Raw genomic sequence first — 18,034 nt, forward strand, 5'->3', positions numbered from 1 at the left:
AGTTATAATTTATAACCAGCTAATTTCTCACTTTTCGTTAGATGACCGCTCTAGACAAAATGGTCGTAGTACCCCGATGTCTAGATTTTTATTCTATTTCGGTATTACATAGTTTAGCAAAAGATTCTAAAACGAAATAATAAATAGAAAAATATATTCTTCGTATTTAAGTATATGTTTCCGATAATAAAAATAGTTTATTATACCTGAACAGTTTAAACTTTCAACTGCGAACTTTAAAACTAACACAAATGCTACACCTACCTTAAATTATAAAACCTGGAAGACCCGGAACCTGAGATTAAACAAGCAGAGGTCACAAAATCGTACGAAGCCATTGTATTGAATATTTTATTTCAGTTTCAAGAGACCAGGATAAGTTTAAACATGTTTAAATCAAACATCAAAGACAATACAAATTCCCGCTCAGAAATGTGACAGGCAGATCCCGTTGGAGACAGCAATGTTGTCAGATTTTTAATTTACAGGCAGCTTATTTCCTATTAATATAATAATTTTATTTACATTAAATACTATGTTTTTTATTTACATTAAATACTATGTTTAAATGCTTAAATATCGTAATACCAATCAGTATAATTTGATGCTTTTATTTTAATATTACTCATTGTACAGAGAAAATTACTTTGTTTATTAAGAATCCAACTAATGTCTATTTATGCAACCAGAGATACAACCTCTTATAGAGGGTGTTTCGAAAACGAGTTAAAATAATTTGGAATTAAATCTGAAATGAAATCAATAATAAAAGACACAGTATTTTATTTTAAAAAAATTGTACATATACAAAAATATAAACGAGGCTATACGGTACAGTAACAAACATTTTGTATGCATGGTCTAAAAATAAACATTATAATAATTATACTTTAGGATACCAACCATACATTAAATAATCATCAGTTTGTGTTGCCTTATCGCACTGAATTCTAATTCTTTCACACCCGTATAATGTACTAACGGACTTAACAATTTTAAAGGTAGCTAAACCTGATTGTGTAGCAGACACTCTAGGTGCTATTTCGTTGCCAGAAAGTTGTCTTATAGGCTTACGACATTTAATATCACTAAACTTAAACCTTTTTAGACGTGGTTCTTCTAAAACTTCGTTAGAATCGGAATCAGAGTGTTGTCTTTTAAACGAAGCAGAATTTGATTGATGTAAATCCTGTTGACTTGAATTTTTAAATCCACCAAAAACGCTTTTTACTATATTTGTCATTGATGTCCATAAACTGGATTCTGTCATGGAGCTAACAGATATCTGTGATTCTGTATGAGGTTTTATGTTTGAAATATCATCTTCTTGGCTTTCGTGGTGATCTAAGTTTGTACTAGTTGAAAAATTATCAATTTCGTTTGTTGAAGTTGATTCGATCATTGGTAAAGCAGCAAAATTTCGACCGAGTTTAGAACTTTCCCCCATTTTTCTCTGTACAATCTGAAATAACTTTCCCTGTGGCGTTTTAAATGGAGTTTGGCATGATAAAACTTTGGTTGATATCTCCTCAACTATTTTTGTATGCCTTATTTTTACTTCGCTATTAGCCACTATGGGAGTAGATGAAAGATGTGCTGGAAATTGAAAGTTCATCTGAAGATTAGTTCTCTTGATGATGGGACTTGGCATAACAATACTGACTCTTCTATTAGTTTGCCTTGAGGGCGATTGCATGTTTACATTATTTTCTTTTTCTAAATTTAATTCAGATTTATTTTTTTGGTCAGTTTGTCCAGATAAGTTGCTGGTTTGTTCTAAATTTGTTGCACTCAGCCACATAGTTTCATGCTGCTCTTCAGTCTCATAAACATTTTTATCAGAAAGAGGTTTACACAGACCCATGGATGTTCCTTTAAGATTGTCTGCATGCTGTTGTTCAGTCTCATAAATATCTTGCTGGGAATCAGGTGTACTCAGAACTATACAAGCTTTTTTATGGTTGTCTGCATTGTGCTTCTTATGTATATCTTCCTCAGAATAAACATCTGTAATTTCTTTGGTGTTTTCTATTATAGGAGACATGTCCTTCTCTGGATGTTTTCGAATGCTTCCTCTAGTTTTAGAAACCTCTGTAAAGAATAATAATATATTAGTCTACGAAATATTTTTTTAAACTAAAATATAAATAGGTACCTGGTGTACACAGAACCATAGACATTTCATTTAAGTTGTTTTCACCTTTTGTGTATGTTCCATTATTACTTATTTCAGGTGATATTTCATTATTAAACTCCTTAGAAATTTGTCCCTTTACCATTTTTTGTGAATTTCGAATAGCCACTAAAAATATTTAATTTCCATACGCTATTTTATCACTAATAAATATTTAAATACCTGGTGTAAAACCTTCGAGTTTAGTATTTTGTGACTGTTTGTTGTTAATTTTAGAGGAACCTTCTACACTGACAAATTGCTCAGATTTCGCACTGTAAAATAAATCGCTTTTTGCGTTTACAATACCTAAAAGATTCATATAATTAATTGTCAATTATTTATCTTATTTTTCTCTGTTACTTGGCGTTAAAATATCCTGGCTATTATCTAACTGTTCGGCATTTTCTAGTTGAATATGTTTGGCGCTTGAATCAATTGGTATAAAATGTGATTGATTACTACTTGTATTTGGACTTCCCGATATGAGTCCTAAAACGAAAATAAAAATTAATTTAGGTTTTAATTAATTACTTAAAATAGATGCCTGGTGAAAATTCTTTTGTATTTTGTTTGATGGGTTTATCAATGCAACATAAAATTATTAAACTATTTTTAAGTATAACAAAGAAATTAAAATATAATTTATACCTGATTTTGTCTCTTCAGAATTGTGTTTGGGTGTTTGACCAAAAGTAACTCTTCTCTTAGAAGAGTGCTGAGATTTGATGGAATCCGTTTTTTTGATAATACTTTTATTTTTTATCATAGAACATAGATCAACAGGTGTTAGGGGCTCCCTACTTTTTTCAAACGAATTAATTTCATTTCCTTTTTGCATGGGTGTGCTAGTGGCTAAATTAAAAACATATTTTAAATGCTCTTTTCCTTGAAACTCTTGCAAAATTGGGCTCTGGTTATCTTCGACTTGGAGCGATGGAATATCCGCAAATGGTGTTTTAGGGGAATCTTCTTTAAAAGGAAGCACAGAACATTTCCTATGCTGCAGAATATCCTCAACGCACTTAAATATTTTCGTACAGTAGTTACAATACAATGGCAAATGGGTAGTTTCTAAATGTTTGAGTAATAAATCATCTATATTTCCATATGAAAATACCCCATAAACACAAATATCGCAGGAAGGAAATATATTGTGAACGTTTGTTTCGTGTTTTATGCGACAGTTCTCACAGCAAAATGCTTTTTCACATAAACGACAATTGTTCTAAAAATAAATAGAAAATAAATGTCGTCATTTAATTATAAAAATATGTAATATAGATTAATGAAAACTCACGGCTTCGTATCCTCGCATATTTTTAATTCACCCGCCACTTCTTTCTATTGATTTTGCGCGGTTCTTTGCTCATCCATTCTGCACATATGTTTTTTTACTGTCAAAATTATTATTTTTTTAAAATTGATATGTATATAAAAATTAATTTAATAAAATTGTATTAAGTGTTAAGCAGAAAATAACAGGAAGAAATTAATTTTAAATTGTGTAAATACCTACTTGCATAATTGTAATTTAGTATTCAAAAATGAAGAGCTTTGTTTTGTAAACAATATCACCGGCAAGCCTAAATTATTTTAGAAATACCACCAGATGTATTAAAGGGCCAGAAAATACTACTTTTTAGAGAAATATGAGTGGAGCAGTGTATGGTGGAGGTTAGTACACACGTTGTTTTGAACAATTTCTTTAAACTTATAACCTGTCCATTTTTTGTTTGAAATATCATTCTATAAAAAAGAGCAATAAAAATAAACTTGTATTTTGTCAAATTCAGATGAAGTCGGGGCCTTGGTCTTTGACATAGGTCATAACAGTGTAAGAGCAGGATATGCAGGAGAAGACAGTCCAAAAGTTGATATACCAACAACTGTGGGAGTGTGGCTCGACTCTGAAGATGAAGTATCTGTTCCTGTTACTCATTATAACATTGGATTATGTGCTATACATGTGTGGAGACCAGGTACTATGTAAATTTTTTTTTACTGTAGTTATTTTAATATCATATTTATTTTTATAGAGATGGAACTTAGCAGTTTCCTGAAAGATGGGATGGTTGAAAATTGGGATATGTTTGAAAATTTTCTTGATTATATCTATTATTCAGCGTTAAAGGCTGTGCCAAGAGATCACCCAATATTATTAACAGAGCCTCCATGGATTACACCACCTAAAAGGGAAGAGATGGCTGAACTAATGTTTGAAAAATACGGAGTTCCTGCTGCGTACCTTGCTAAAAATGCTAGTTTGGCTGCCTTTGCAAATGGTAGGCCTACATGCTTAGTCCTTGACAGTGGAGCCACTCACACTTCTGCTGTTCCAGTTCATGATGGGTAGGGAATATTAAAATAAAGTTCTTTTTTTTAGTAATATATTCATTTAATTTATAGGTATGTTTTAACACAGGCTGTTGTCAAATCACCAGTTGGTGGAGATTACCTTAGCGAGCAATGTAGAATTTATTTACAAGAGAGAGGTATTGAACTGGTTCCTCCTAGTTTTGTTGCCTCTAAGGAAATAGGGAGACCTGAAGACTTGCCAAATTGGCAAAGACGTGATGTTCCTTATAATTTGACTGATTCTTGGTTTGCCTACATGATCAGGGTATGTTATTAATCAATTTCTAAACACTATACAATCATACGATGTCTTCTTGTACTTTAGGAAGTGATGCAAGACTTTCAAGCAACTGTTTTACAAGTTTCTGATAGTTCTTACGATGAAGAAATTGTAAAGACTATGCCTACTACTCATTATGAATTTTCAAATGGATTTCATAAAGATTTTGGTGTAGAAAGATTCAAAATTCCTGAACCTTTGTTTAACCCAACTAATGGAGCTAAAGCTGGTATTCAGCCCATTCTTGGTGTTGGATCTTTGGTTACAACAAGTGTAGGAATGTGTGATATTGATATTAGACCAGTAAGACAAAGATTGTACATTTAATAACGTGTATGACACTTACATTTTTTTCAGGCAATGTATGGAAGTGTAGTTGTTACTGGCGGATGTTCTAGTCTTCAGGGCTTCACTGAAAGACTTAACAGGGATCTGGCAGCAAAAACACCTCCAGTAATATTTTGTGGATTTATTTAATGAGAGTATTATACTATTATATGCTTCTCTATTTCAGAGTATGCGCCTCAAGGTTATTAGTGCCCCAGGAGCTTCAGAAAGAAGATTTGGTGCCTGGACAGGTGGTTCAATTTTAAGTTCTCTAGGTTCATTCCAGCAAATGTGGGTATCGAAGCAGGAATATGAAGAAGGTGGGAAAGCAGTGGTACAAACGAAATGCTTTTAATTTTATCTAATGACTGATTTTAATTTTTTGTTCTCCTAGTATTATTTTCATATGAAGGATTTTCTTACAGTTATTATGATAGTTTATTTCTTAATGTAACTTCTAAAGAAGAATTTCCTGCCAACAAAAAAAAATTGACTTTTTTATAATCTCTTTTAGAATCTCTATAATTTTTGACAATAATTTAAGACGTTTCAATTAATTAGTACATTTTTTATACATTACCGAATAATTTTATTAACAAAAGTACTTCATCTGTACTTCCTATAGCAGGAAAATTTTATTTCTGAGTAAATCTGAAGTAGACAGAAATTCTGAGTAAAATAATCGAAAAATGTATAAAAGAAGGTGAAAAAGAATATCTTTCAATATTTTTCTCATTAAATAAAAAAGAATAAAAGTAAGGAAATTCTATCTTAAAAAATATTTTGTGACAATAATTTTGTATCTTGTAGCTTTTGTAATATTTATTACACGAGTATATTTTAGTTAGTTATTTTATGTCTTAATATTTTATGATTATGATATACGTTTACTTATACAGAGTGTCCCAAAAAAATCGTAAACAATGGGAATTTTTTTATCGAGGTATTGAAAAAGACCTTTTTTCAATAACAAAACCATTAAACTAATCCCTTCTGTAACGAACTTTATGGCACACTCTTTATATTTGCACAGATCTTGATAGACTAGAAATTCAACTGTATTATATCCAAAAATTAAGACTGATGGATTTAATTTCAGCAGAATGAAATCTGCCTAAAAAATAATGTTGAGATTATGTTTTAAATATTTTTTGCTGGCCAGTAATAGTTTAAAGCTTAAAGCTGAAACTAAGTTAGGTAGATTATGTGTTTCTGTATTATATTTGTTGTTCTGTTTAGTATTATCAGTAATTTTGTGATTTCATAAAATGTGGTAAACGAATCAAAGTCTTGTTCGTGGTTACACTAAAAAAATTCAATGTTCTGACGGTTGGAATATACAGAGTGCCCCAAAATGTTCTCAACAAATGGAATTCAATAATAATACTGCACTGAACTTTTTGGTACACCCTGTAGACATAACTAGAAACAAATATTATCAGAATTTTGTTTCCACTGCTTTTGAGCAGTATTATTTATTATTTTTGTGCTTTGAGCACGATATTTTGTTTTATTTTTTTATCAAGATACTGTCCCAGTTTGTAGAATAGTGATTATTGAAATTAGAAACTAGTCATTTTAACGGTAAATACTCGTCTAAAAATTACTGATCTCAAAATTTCGTTCTTTCGTGTGATAATTTCCCGTTTGCAATATTGAATTTAATGTTCCTATTTATGTGTTGCCATATTTTATTTTCTTTTGCACATGCAGCTGTATGTGTCATTTTATTATTGTAACTCATTATGTGCCAATAAAGGAATATCTTACAGATGTTTGTGTGTTCTTTACGTCTACCGTTTACACAACGTTTTACCAAAAGGTTTTACCTAGCAGCGGCCTAGCGCGGCGTCAATACAAGGGGATGTCATAAGTAACTGCAATTAACATTTTACCATCATAATAAAGTTTTTTCTTTTTTTCTATAGCAACTGTTAAAATAGCCTTATATCTATCAAAAATAGTAGATAAAATAGTACTTTAACCTCAAGGGTAGATTAAATAATACAAGGATAATACTTTAACAGCGAGGATAGGTTAAAATCTTTATTTCTTCTCGCACGTTTTTTAATTGCTTCCATTTTTGAAAAAAATTGCATTCCTTTTCATAAGTTATTCGGGATTTAAATGGAAGTAGTTTGGATATAGCGTTTGTCGCCTCAGCCTGAATATCTGTTGGTAATTTACTTATTTCGTTTTGAGCCATTTCTGGCTCCAATTCAATTAGTAATCGACACGAAAGAGAATTAAAAAATATTGACTCAAAACTGACAACTAAAGAGACAGCTTTATTTATTTGTCAAATTAAATAGAAACCAACGCCAACCCAGCACAATATTTTTTCTACTCGTAATAAATTCCTTGAAATAATAATTTCTGAATATTTTTTAAAACGTAACCTCGCTATGGAAAAAAATATTGTTTTATACACGACCAAAAAATTGCATTATCATCTTGTATAAAAAATAACTATTTTTAAAATCTTCAATTTTGAAGTTACAAAAATAAAATATAGAAAAAATGTAACAGGTTAAAAATGTTTTTTTTTTAGTTAGTTTATTTAAAATAAAACATCATATTCTAAATAAAAAAAATCTTGACTGAATAAATACAATAACATATAGGTATAACATTAAAAAAATCAGATATATTTAAGTCCTTGTTTTATCTTCCTGGTAAAGGAATATTGCAAATGGCATTGTGTGCTAAAATAGCAAAAATACCCGCCAAAGAAATCCCAGCACTATCTGCAAAACCTGTAATAGCCATTGAAAACTGTTTGTTTTCCGGAGCAACCTAAAAATGAATCTAGATATATTAGCAGCAACTATATTTTCAAATCATATATTGTTATATGTTAGATTTAGCAATGAGCTATCGAACTCTACCCTAAGACCTTACCTCATTAGTAATTCTGTAGTATGTGTTCACGTATGAGGATCCTCCAAGCAGGCCTTCCCACAAAACCAAGGCCACAACTATGTAGAAACTTGGAATATAATAATAAATAGCTTCTGTCGTAAAAATGATTACGTTAATACCCTACAAATATGTTCTTTTTGTAAATATATGTTTCGTAATATGCGTTATTATTTTAGGTATATATCTACCTGGAAAACTGCCATAATCCATGTCTGTTTTATATGCCAGAAATTAACGGAAGATCTAGATATAAAGACTCCCACTTGATAAGTGACCTGTAGCCATCGATATTGGGAACTAGTTGATAGCCAGAAATTTTCAAACTGAATTATTTCAAACTGAAATTTTAGATAAAAAATAATTGATCGGTACTCTTATATTATACCACTTACAGTTCCTTGGTTAATAAAATATTCAAAGAGGTAAACTAGTCCAAAAGGTATCATGTATTTCAAAAGTCCAGGGATAAGTTTAAGCTTTCTAATGATGGTTTCCTTTGGATTTGTCAGTTCTTCTTCGTTGACTTTCCTCTGGATCTCTAAGGCTAGAGCGATGTCATCTTTAGATGGTTTTGGGAGTATGATCCAGAATCTGTAATATTCAGAAAATCACTTTCTCATGTACGTGTTTCTCTTCTTATACGATTTTCTTATAAAATGTTCTTCTATAAAGCCAAAATAGCAAGACCTCACATTACATACGTAAAAAAAGAGAATTAGAGATACTTACGAAATGCACATTAACGCTGGTATTACAAGCATTATTAGTAATGTAGTCTGCAAGCCTAGTTGCTGTAATAATGCATATGATAGAGATCCTATTACACCCGCTCCTCCTGTTCCAGAACTCCAAGAAGAGATCACAGTCCTAATAAAAGAAATTGATTTTACATTCTAGACCCATATTGAGTGATTTGAATACTCACTTATGATAAAAAGAGCTGTATTGGAGATAAGTTACTTCACCCAATCCAGAACTAAAAGATGTTAGAACAACACCTAAGATAGATATAAATATGGTGCCTCCAAAAGCTACAGCGAGAAAACCAGCCGCAGCGAGAATCACACATAAAATTACTCTTATACTAAAACATTCTTTCGTTAGTTCTGTTAAATAACTATTAATTTTAGTCTTACTGTACGAAAAATGGTATAAATGGAGCCAGGGACTTTGCTATCAACCCTGGAAGTATATCTGCCAGTAGAATTGCCCCAGTCGACATATAAGTACAGTTTTCTCTTACTTTACTTTTACTCTAAAAACAAAAATACGTCAGATTTTTTAGTTCATTATGATAAAGTTAATTTTAATTGTCATGAATTAAAATCTATGCTAAACAGACATTATTTTAAATTAAGATGTTAGTTGATTTAAAACGTTTTAGCAAGTATGATTAAATTCAATTGATTGCTGGAATATATTTACAACAGATGTTTTTTAAGTACTTGTATTTTTAAATATTCAAATGTAGTTGTTAGTTCAAAAAAATATCCGAAAATAAAGTAGATTTAAGTATTTATTGAAATACCAAAAATCATAAATAAATTGTCATGGATGGACTATACCTATACGTACATTAGCCTCGCTACTTTCACCAATTATATCACTGGCAGCTGTTAGCATGACCACATATCCATAATTGTTACAAAGGCCTAAGATCCAGTATGCTACAAGAGATCTGTAGCACCTTGTTCTTGGTGTTGCTTCTGCTGAAAGCTCCTCTTTGGATAGGACAGTGGTGGAAGTATCACAATTCGACATGTTTGTTAGTTTTTAATAAATATTCCTATTATTTAATGAGATCTACTAGAACATTGGTTTGGCTTTTGAGAATCCTTAATACGGCAAACAACCTGAAAGAAAAGGATAATGCATATACTCGTAATAGAAACAATTAAAATGATATTTTTCTATTATTAAAATTATATATACAGGCTGTCCCAGAAATAAGTGCAAGTATTTTAACTGGGAGTATCCTAGAAACACGCCTTTTTTTTTGGAAAATTCGGAATTTTTTGAAAATTTTTTTGGATTTTTTTTTAGTTTTTAGTTAAAAAACATAATTTCTTGATAATATGGCAACATAGGTAGTAGATTAAATTTACAAGAAAGAAAATCCAGAAAAGATCCAGTGGTTCTCAAAATTTTAGCAAATTTTTTTTTTTGGAAATTTTCAAAGTAAAATAACTTCGTTATTTTGGACTTATTTGAAAAACGATAAAGAGAAAATATATTTCTTTTATCGGGATCTACCACCCCTGAGAATACTTGCACTTACTTCTGAGACATAATGTATATAAAATTATTATTAAATTTAGCAACTGGTAAACAGTTGGTAATAGGTCTTTCAATGATTATTACAGTTGAGGGTTGGAACCTTTGGTGTTACACAGCAAAATAAAAACACTAAATCACCACAATACACCAAAACACTTTTACTTTTACACTGGACGCGCGTTTCGCTAACCATGTTAGTTTCAATCAGTTTATAATCATCTGCTGATGATGCTAACATGGTTAGCGAAACGCGCGTCCAGTGTAAAAGTAAAAGTGTTTTGGTGTATTGTGGTGATTTAGTGTTTTTATTTTGCTGTTTCATTCACAATAACAACAGTTAAGAAAATAATCAAATTCAAAATTCAAACAGCACCTAGATTTATATAGGGTATTTGAAAACATACCATCTCCCGTGGTGAGATTCCTCACGTATAAATAAGATTTATTTTTTTTATATATCGGTCCGATTCTGCTTTGTTTCGTATAGTTACAGGGGGTTAAAATCTTATTTTCTTTTCGATTTATTATAATTTTTTGCCAATACCGATTTGAATGAAATTTTTGAGGGTAAAAGTTACTATAAATGCGACACATTTTAGTGTTAAAAAAGTGTCGACGAAAAGTCTGTCAAACACCAATATATTTTTTAAGTTTAGTTTGGAGACAAGACAAATATAGAAGTTAAATTACGTGGAGAAACTTCCATTGGTACTGTCTCTTAGTGAGTTTAGCCCATGCAAATATGTCATAAACCGACCAAGTACAGTACCAACATGAAAGGAACAAAATAAACCAAAAATAATAAAGTTGGTTTTAATAGATATTAAATTTGCCTTATTTTGGACCGTTTTTTATGCTCTGTAATTTAATCAAGCGAATATTAATATTCAAGGCAATAAAAATTAGTCCTCATATATAGGAATACGGAGTTTGAGTGACATTTATATAAACCCGTGCGAGGATTTGAGTGAAAATATAATTGACTTATCGAATATGCAAAGAGAATGAACTGGACATGGAATTGCCATTAAGCACATGGGCTATTTATGAACTTACGGTTAGGATTAAATTTTAAATATTGTCAAAAATAGAGGCGCATCTGCATATACAGATTTTACACATCACAACACAAATACATTTTTGTATATATTATTTTATTATTCAATAGTTTACTGTATATTTCTGTAGGTACCACACTATACTAAAGTTTTCAAAATAAAATGACGATATTTATAAGATTGTTTCATACATATATAAATGTTTATGTTTGCGTTTACATCAAATAACCAATAAGGTGATTCATTTATCTTTAGTATAGTAGTATAGTTCATCTTAAAAGAAAATCTTTATTTGTCTAACTAATACAATACATTAAGCAATATTTATGGAAAACATACGGGGTGTAGAGTGTAGAAAAATAGAATATAATATCTGGATAATACAATACTGATAATTAGAGCTACATCAAATTTTTGTTTTTCATTAAAATTATTGCAACGCAAAGAAATAGTACAAACATTTCCAAAGAATATTAAAAAAATGTCAAATAAACATTGAGAATCGCGAAAATATTTGAACGTACCTATACAAAAAATATTGTATAAATTTATATAGAGCGTTGTGGATATGTGTATAGAATCCTAGCTATATATTCTATAATTATTTATTTTTATACTTTATAAAATGTATATACAGGGTGTTTCAAAAATATGTGCCATCTCTCGTGGGGAGATTCCTCATGTAAAAATAAGATTTATTTTTTATATCGACACAGGTCCGATTCTGCTTTGTTTCGTAGCTACAGGATGTTAAATATTTCAGCGATTTGAATGAAATTTTGAGGGTAAAAGTGACTATAAGTGCAACATATTTTAATGCAAAAAAAGTGTTGACATATTCACCAGGGACATATGCATATGGGAAGGATATGGGTTATCCTGGAATATTTTTTTAAAATTAATGGGCTACTGACTTTTTTTTTCTTGTTGGCAAAATTGTGAAGGCCATTTAGTGCAGGTTAAAAGTTGTATCTTGATACTTTGTCTCATTGATGAGATAAACGCAGTTTTATTAATCATAATTAATAAAATTAAAATAAATATTAAATTATTTCTTTAATCTAATTTATTAATAAATTTTATTAAACATTAAATGATGATTATTAAAAATGAAGACATTAAACCCATGTAGCTACGAAATGAAGCAGAATCGGACCTATGTTGATATGAAAAATAAATTTTATTTCTACATGAGGAATCTCCCCACGAGAGATGGCACCTGTTTTTTGAAATACCCTGTATAATAAATGTAGACATAAAATAATTTTAGCTATTGCCAGCATATCGTTAGTTAGGGTTTTGACAATTTTTTGGTAATCAGAAGACCGAAAAAAAATAATTATGATGTATTTTTTTTAATTGAAAAGCAGCAATGTTTACTTCTATTATTTCTTTGTTAATTATTGAACTAAATTGTCTACAATCAATCCCTTTGATTGATTGAAGTACTCTGTATAATTTAAAGAAAAATTATATATTTACTACATATTTAATTTATATAAAATTGAATTATTTGATTTATCAAAAATATGAAAATTATTATTAACATTTTTTATTTAAAATAAAATTGATTTCCGGAGCATCAAACTAGGATTAGTTGTTACATGTTCAGTTACATGTGTGGCCGAATCTTATATATATATGTCTAAAAGAAATAATTACTTTACTTATTATAGTAATTTAATTGAATTTTTAATTAAGTCTAAAAAATATATGAATTAGAAATATATTCAGACGATTTAATCAATGTTTAATAGGTAAAAATTATTTTATATAAACCGTTAATAGGTACTAGTTGGTTTATTTAAAATATAAAATTAATATTTTTTTCGGAAAAATAATATACCAAAAAATTAAAATATAATTAGATATATTTTTTTAATGCTACAGTAAGTACTTCAATTAAATGGAATTTATTATTAAGCAAAACCAGTTAGTTAAAAAACAACAATTAAATTCTACGTGTTTAACTGATAAACCACAATAATTAAGTAGATTGTTTTGTTTTTCCTTGAATACATTAGTAGTTTTCATGTAATTTTTAAATAAATCAAGCCAATAAACACATAAATACGAGAGAGTTCAGTTATAAACCATTTATAAACGTACTTTACCTGAGGTACTTCAGGCGTCAAGTCCGTGGTACTCGAGAGGAATGCACAAGCGACAATGTTTCGCTAAACTTGCCAAATCAAAGTACGGCGAGATAGTCTTCAATGAAGCTTATAGTACTTTAAGTCCCGACGTTCAGCAAACAGCCCAATGTAATTGGCAATAAAAAAATTCTTAAATCTTAAATCACTATTAAATCGTTCTATATTATATTAACTAGTACTATATCAGTTTGGGTCGAGATTAAAACAATCACTAATCATTACAAAACTTTATCAAGTGGACGAATATTTCGGGTAGGTACTCATAAACGCGCTGTAGTTTGTTCTCGTGTCTGACAAAATATTTTCGTATAATTTTAATTACAGGGAAGGTGTTTCATTAACCTTTTGTAAATTATAGTAAAATAACCTTGGGTTTTAACCACGAATAGTACTACAAAAGCGAAAAAAAAACACGAAATTAGAATTATTAGCGTTTTGAGAAAATTAATATTAATTATATCCATCCAAACCCTAATGAGATCTAATTTAAACGTAGTCAAAAAAATATTTTTTTTTAATAAAATTTTACATATTCTTATCATCAAGCATACTGATTATTTGCACTTTATCTAATCCTAATTATGAATTTATAACATTGCTCTTCATATGTTTTATACTAACGAATTACTTTAATATTTGGCTCTTTTTTTAACGTATATTAGGGATTTCCCATGAAACGCTCTGATATAGTAGTAGCTATTTCAAGTAATAGAAAAATAACATGTTTTTCTTTTTATAGGACACAATATTTTCATTAACTTTATATACAGGGTGGTCCATTAGTGTGAGGAAGTCCAATAGTCCAATATCGTCGTCGTTGTCGAAAATATAAAAAAAGTTTTATACCGGGTGCGTCTCAAAAGTGGCTCACCCCTATAACTTTTTTATTATATCAGATAAAAAAATGAGATTTGGTACGTTAGTATATGACATAAATTGGGTTTGATTGACATATTCAATTGTTTTCGGTCACTTCCTATTTCACCGGAAATGACCACAACTTTTGATTTATAAATGGCACCCTGGGTATTTTTTTACTTTATTCGATTGAAAATGACATTCTGAATCGAATGACATATCATATGTCAACTTTTGACGTAGGTATTCGCTCAAAAACAAATTGTATTTTAAATTTCAATCTAGAGTGCCATGATTGTGTTAAAAACACTAAATTAATAATTAACAAATAATTTTTAATCAAGGAGCCTTGGAAAACTAGATCCGATCGTCTAATGTTTTTAGTCCCTTGTCCTGGCCGGTTAAAAGATGCCCAAATCGTATTTTTAATCATATCTCAATTTTTTCAAATGGAACGAGGGTGGCTCATTAGCATATTTTGAAAAAGCGTTTTTTTACGAATAATTTGGTACCACACATTTGGTATTTCGAGTCAAATTGTCGTTATGAACCGCATGTTACAATTTCAAATAAACCATTTGCAAAAATGTCAAAAGTTGACATATGATATGTCATTCTATTCAGAGTGTCATTTTCTATCGAATAAAGTATAAAAATACCGAGGGTGGCATTTAAAAATCAAAAGTTGGAGTCATTACCGGTGAAACCGGAAGTGATAAAAAACAATTGAATATGTCAATCAATCCCAATTTATGTCTTATTCTAACATACCAAATCTCGTTGTTTTATCTGTAAAAATAAAAAAGTTATAGGGGTGAGCCACTTTTGAGACGCACCCGGTATATGTTGCATGTTTTATAATGGTGCATATCCTAAAAATCTTTTGCTGTATACAGGGTGTCCCCAAAAAAATTATGATAATTTTTTTTTTTTTTTTAAATTGCACCCCCCATTTTTCGGCACATAATTAAATTCAACATAAAATTCTGCATATTATAGTACTCTATTTTTATTTGAAGCACTATGGAGGTGTTGCCATGCTATTTCTTATTAATTAAAACTTTGCTTAAAAATACTATATTCGAAAAGTGGTTAAAAACTGAGTGAATATAACTTTATTAATACTTATTAATAAATTAAAGTTATATTTATTTTCCTAAGCACCAAGGATAATAGAATAAATCGACGAATGAAAATTTAAATTATTATGAAATTTACATTATAGTTTTACATTATATTATTTACTACAGGGTGTTTTCTATAGCGTCGCCAAAATTGCAATATTTCAAATGCTGTATCCCAGTTTTTTTAAACGCAACACACTGTATATTATTTTTCGTTTAGATGTAGAATTAAAAAATGTACATTTTTTGTATTTAAAAAGTAACTAAATTTTTAGCGGCGATTCCTCGAACTAATAGGCTACCCTGTATGTATAATAAATTCAGGTTATAAAAAATAATTATGCATATTTATAGGAGAGAGATTCGCGTTCATAGTTAACAATTAAAACAATAAATTAGACAGGACTGTAATCAGTGTTAGAAAATATATACTTAAAATATATCAATTTTTAAAATATGTTTTAAGGGTAATCAAAGGATAAACAAACTATAAATTAGGGCTTTGTGTATAGAATAAATTAATCAAGCTTCAATACCATGTACACCACTAGTTAATTATTTACCTTTACCACCAACATGCATTTATAATTCAAGATGAAATTACACTGTCAGAGCTAAGGTACAGGACAGGGTTAATTGAATTTTATTTCAGATATATTATAAAATAATTTTTCCCTGCCTGTGATATTAAATTAATTATTAGGACATTAGTGTGTTTAGGTTTTGTAAGAAACTTAATTTTTCGAGCCCTTGTTTCCGCACAATTTTTTTATGTTAGCTAAATAGTAACAGTTTCATCAAAATCTGCTGCCTGACCAAAATCGACAAATTTGATGAAAAATGTCTGGAAAAAAGTCGAAAATTTGCCCATTTTTAGCTCTTTTTTTCAAGTTTTCAAGATCTTTGGAAAAATAGTAAACCTGCGCGTAATTTTATGGAAATGTCAGTATTTGTAGGAAATTTTATGTAGATTTAGAATATATAATGGTTTAGACGGTTAAGTATTTTGATTTCTTTAGAAAATGGATTTTCCCGAACCCTTGCTTTCATGTTAGCTAAAATGTTACGTACAGGTCATACTGAACTCATAAGGCTAAAATAGCCTACATTTTCGTTTTCCACGCCTTTTAATTAGTAAATGCAATATTTTTATCATTATCGGCGGCCTGACCAAAATCGACAAATTTCATGAGTATATGTATGTCTGAAAAAAGTCGAAAATTTGCCCATTTTTAGCTACTTTTTCAGAAATTTTCAAGGCCCTTAGAAAAGTAGTAAACCTTATCGTAATTTTATGAAAATTTCAGTATTAGTATGAAATTTTATGTAGATTTAGAATATATAACGGTTTAAAGATACTGGATTTTCCCGAGCACAATTTTTCATGTTAGCTAATATGTTACGTACAGGTCATGCTAAACTCGTAAGGCTAAAATGGCCTACATTTTCGTATTCTAGGCCTTTTAATTAGTAAATACAGTAGGTTCATCAAAATCGGCAGCCTGACCAAAATTGACAAATTTCATGAGTATAGTAAGTAAAAAAAAAGTCGAAAATTTGCCCATAATTTTTGGGTATTTTTTAAAAGTTTTCAAGGCCCTTAGAATAATAGTAAACCTAGTCGTAAAATTATGAAAATTTCAATATTTGTAGGAAATTTTATGCAGATTTATATACAATAGATTAATAATATTTGGAATAAATATTGAGGTTGATATGTTTTGGTATATATATAATTCTGTATTCAACTTTTTTGGATGATTAGCGAAACATGCGTATTTCTTCTCGTGATTTTTCATACTTGAAAATTATTTTTATACAAGCTTAGTCAGTTAATTTTCTCCAAATCAATTTTCAATTTGTTAAAAGACATATTACACTCTTTGAAATAGTGCTGAAAAAATCCCCATCTTTTATTCTAGAGAATAACTCTATTTCGCTAGAGTGGATAGGATTAAAAGTTAATGGGGCCGGTGCTGCAGTTCGGTCCTGCAATTAACTCTGCAGAGATCGTGGACTGTACAAGCTTAACCTCTTCTGCTAAATGGAATCCCTTGACAGGTAAAATCATTCGATTGGTCTAAATTATAAAAGCCGTGAAAAGCAGTCGCGCTGCTCTATTTCGACTATGTAAATAATTCATGAGACCACTATGCAAAATAAGCCGCTAGGTTGACGATTTTATATTATTTCGGGACAAAAGTATTCGCTGAAATTCGCGAATGAAATATTAGCATGCAAATATAAGCTTTATAATATACTAAATATATGATAAAATATCAATATATTCTATCAGTATGGCGTTTTTAAATTCAGTCAATTTGTTAGAGAAATTTAAAATTAAAATTTATTCTACACTGAGAAAAATATGTGAGCTGCTAATAAAATTAATTTTAAGGAAAAATGAGTCAAATAGAATATATAGAAGCATATTAAAATAACGACATGTTTAATTAGAATAAATTTTGTAGTAATAAGTTTAGTAACGAGTTTGTTAAGTT

The 18,034-nt window shown here is 29.6% G+C and overlaps 3 protein-coding genes across 6 annotated transcripts; 1 reads left to right on the forward strand and 2 right to left on the reverse strand.

Moving 5' to 3' along the window:
- Nucleotides 1–766: 766 nt before the first annotated feature.
- LOC115876740 lies at nt 767–3,826 on the reverse strand. Of its 2 annotated transcripts, none has more exons than XM_030892643.1 (7): nt 3,693–3,826; nt 3,474–3,570; nt 2,825–3,401; nt 2,537–2,665; nt 2,357–2,482; nt 2,156–2,302; nt 767–2,091 (listed from the first exon to the last, which is right to left on the reverse strand). In XM_030892643.1, the coding sequence occupies exons 2-7, from the start codon at nt 3,489–3,491 to the stop codon at nt 884–886; spliced, it is 2,205 nt and encodes a 734-aa protein (XP_030748503.1). In that variant the 5' UTR covers nt 3,492–3,570; nt 3,693–3,826; the 3' UTR covers nt 767–883. The 2 variants fall into 2 exon arrangements, with proteins under 2 accessions (XP_030748503.1, XP_030748505.1); XM_030892645.1 differs by having other exon boundaries at nt 3,474–3,551; nt 3,693–3,785.
- On the forward strand, nt 3,606–6,911 carry LOC115876741 (actin-like protein 6B). The gene is made up of 7 exons (XM_030892646.1): nt 3,606–3,850; nt 3,970–4,155; nt 4,213–4,525; nt 4,583–4,796; nt 4,857–5,114; nt 5,169–5,264; nt 5,326–6,911. The coding sequence occupies exons 1-7, from the start codon at nt 3,826–3,828 to the stop codon at nt 5,491–5,493; spliced, it is 1,260 nt and encodes a 419-aa protein (XP_030748506.1). The 5' UTR covers nt 3,606–3,825; the 3' UTR covers nt 5,494–6,911.
- A 766-nt stretch (nt 6,912–7,677) lies between these two features.
- On the reverse strand, nt 7,678–13,797 carry LOC115876742 (battenin). Of its 3 annotated transcripts, none has more exons than XM_030892647.1 (9): nt 13,510–13,797; nt 9,636–9,913; nt 9,197–9,315; nt 8,986–9,144; nt 8,790–8,927; nt 8,453–8,651; nt 8,249–8,398; nt 8,040–8,180; nt 7,678–7,934 (listed from the first exon to the last, which is right to left on the reverse strand). In XM_030892647.1, exons 2-9 carry the CDS (start codon nt 9,819–9,821, stop codon nt 7,803–7,805), a joined length of 1,224 nt encoding a protein of 407 aa, XP_030748507.1. In that variant the 5' UTR covers nt 9,822–9,913; nt 13,510–13,797; the 3' UTR covers nt 7,678–7,802. The 3 variants fall into 3 exon arrangements, with proteins under 3 accessions (XP_030748507.1, XP_030748509.1, XP_030748508.1); XM_030892649.1 differs by having other exon boundaries at nt 13,505–13,765; XM_030892648.1 differs by lacking the exon at nt 13,510–13,797 and adding an exon at nt 11,394–11,538.
- Between the last annotated feature and the right edge of the window lie 4,237 nt (nt 13,798–18,034).

Source organism: Sitophilus oryzae, unplaced genomic scaffold (genome assembly GCF_002938485.1).
Source record: "Sitophilus oryzae breed Bouriz unplaced genomic scaffold, Soryzae_2.0 scaffold_1440_pilon_pilon, whole genome shotgun sequence".
Classification (NCBI taxonomy): Eukaryota; Metazoa; Arthropoda; class Insecta; order Coleoptera; family Curculionidae; genus Sitophilus; species Sitophilus oryzae.

What these genes read in the sequence shown, in the direction of transcription:
- LOC115876742 (XM_030892647.1), bottom strand. Translation starts at nt 9,821, where the DNA reads ATGTCGAATTGTGATACTTCCACCACTGTCCTATCCAAAGAGGAGCTT. An exon ending in TTTATACCATTTTTCGTACA is followed by an intron (nt 9,145 to 9,196) that starts GTAAGACTAAAA and finishes AGAATGTTTTAG; the next exon opens with TATAAGAGTAATTTTATGTG. An exon ending in ATTTTATTAACCAAGGAACT is followed by an intron (nt 8,399 to 8,452) that starts GTAAGTGGTATA and finishes CTAAAATTTCAG; the next exon opens with TTTGAAATAATTCAGTTTGA.
- LOC115876740 (XM_030892643.1), bottom strand. An exon ending in TTCTGAAGAGACAAAATCAG is followed by an intron (nt 2,666 to 2,824) that starts GTATAAATTATA and finishes TTTTCGTTTTAG; the next exon opens with GACTCATATCGGGAAGTCCA. An exon ending in TATGGTTCTGTGTACACCAG is followed by an intron (nt 2,092 to 2,155) that starts GTACCTATTTAT and finishes TATTCTTTACAG; the next exon opens with AGGTTTCTAAAACTAGAGGA.
- LOC115876741 (XM_030892646.1), top strand. Translation starts at nt 3,826, where the DNA reads ATGAGTGGAGCAGTGTATGGTGGAG. An exon ending in TATACATGTGTGGAGACCAG is followed by an intron (nt 4,156 to 4,212) that starts GTACTATGTAAA and finishes TTATTTTTATAG; the next exon opens with AGATGGAACTTAGCAGTTTC. An exon ending in GCTGTTCCAGTTCATGATGG is followed by an intron (nt 4,526 to 4,582) that starts GTAGGGAATATT and finishes TTTAATTTATAG; the next exon opens with GTATGTTTTAACACAGGCTG.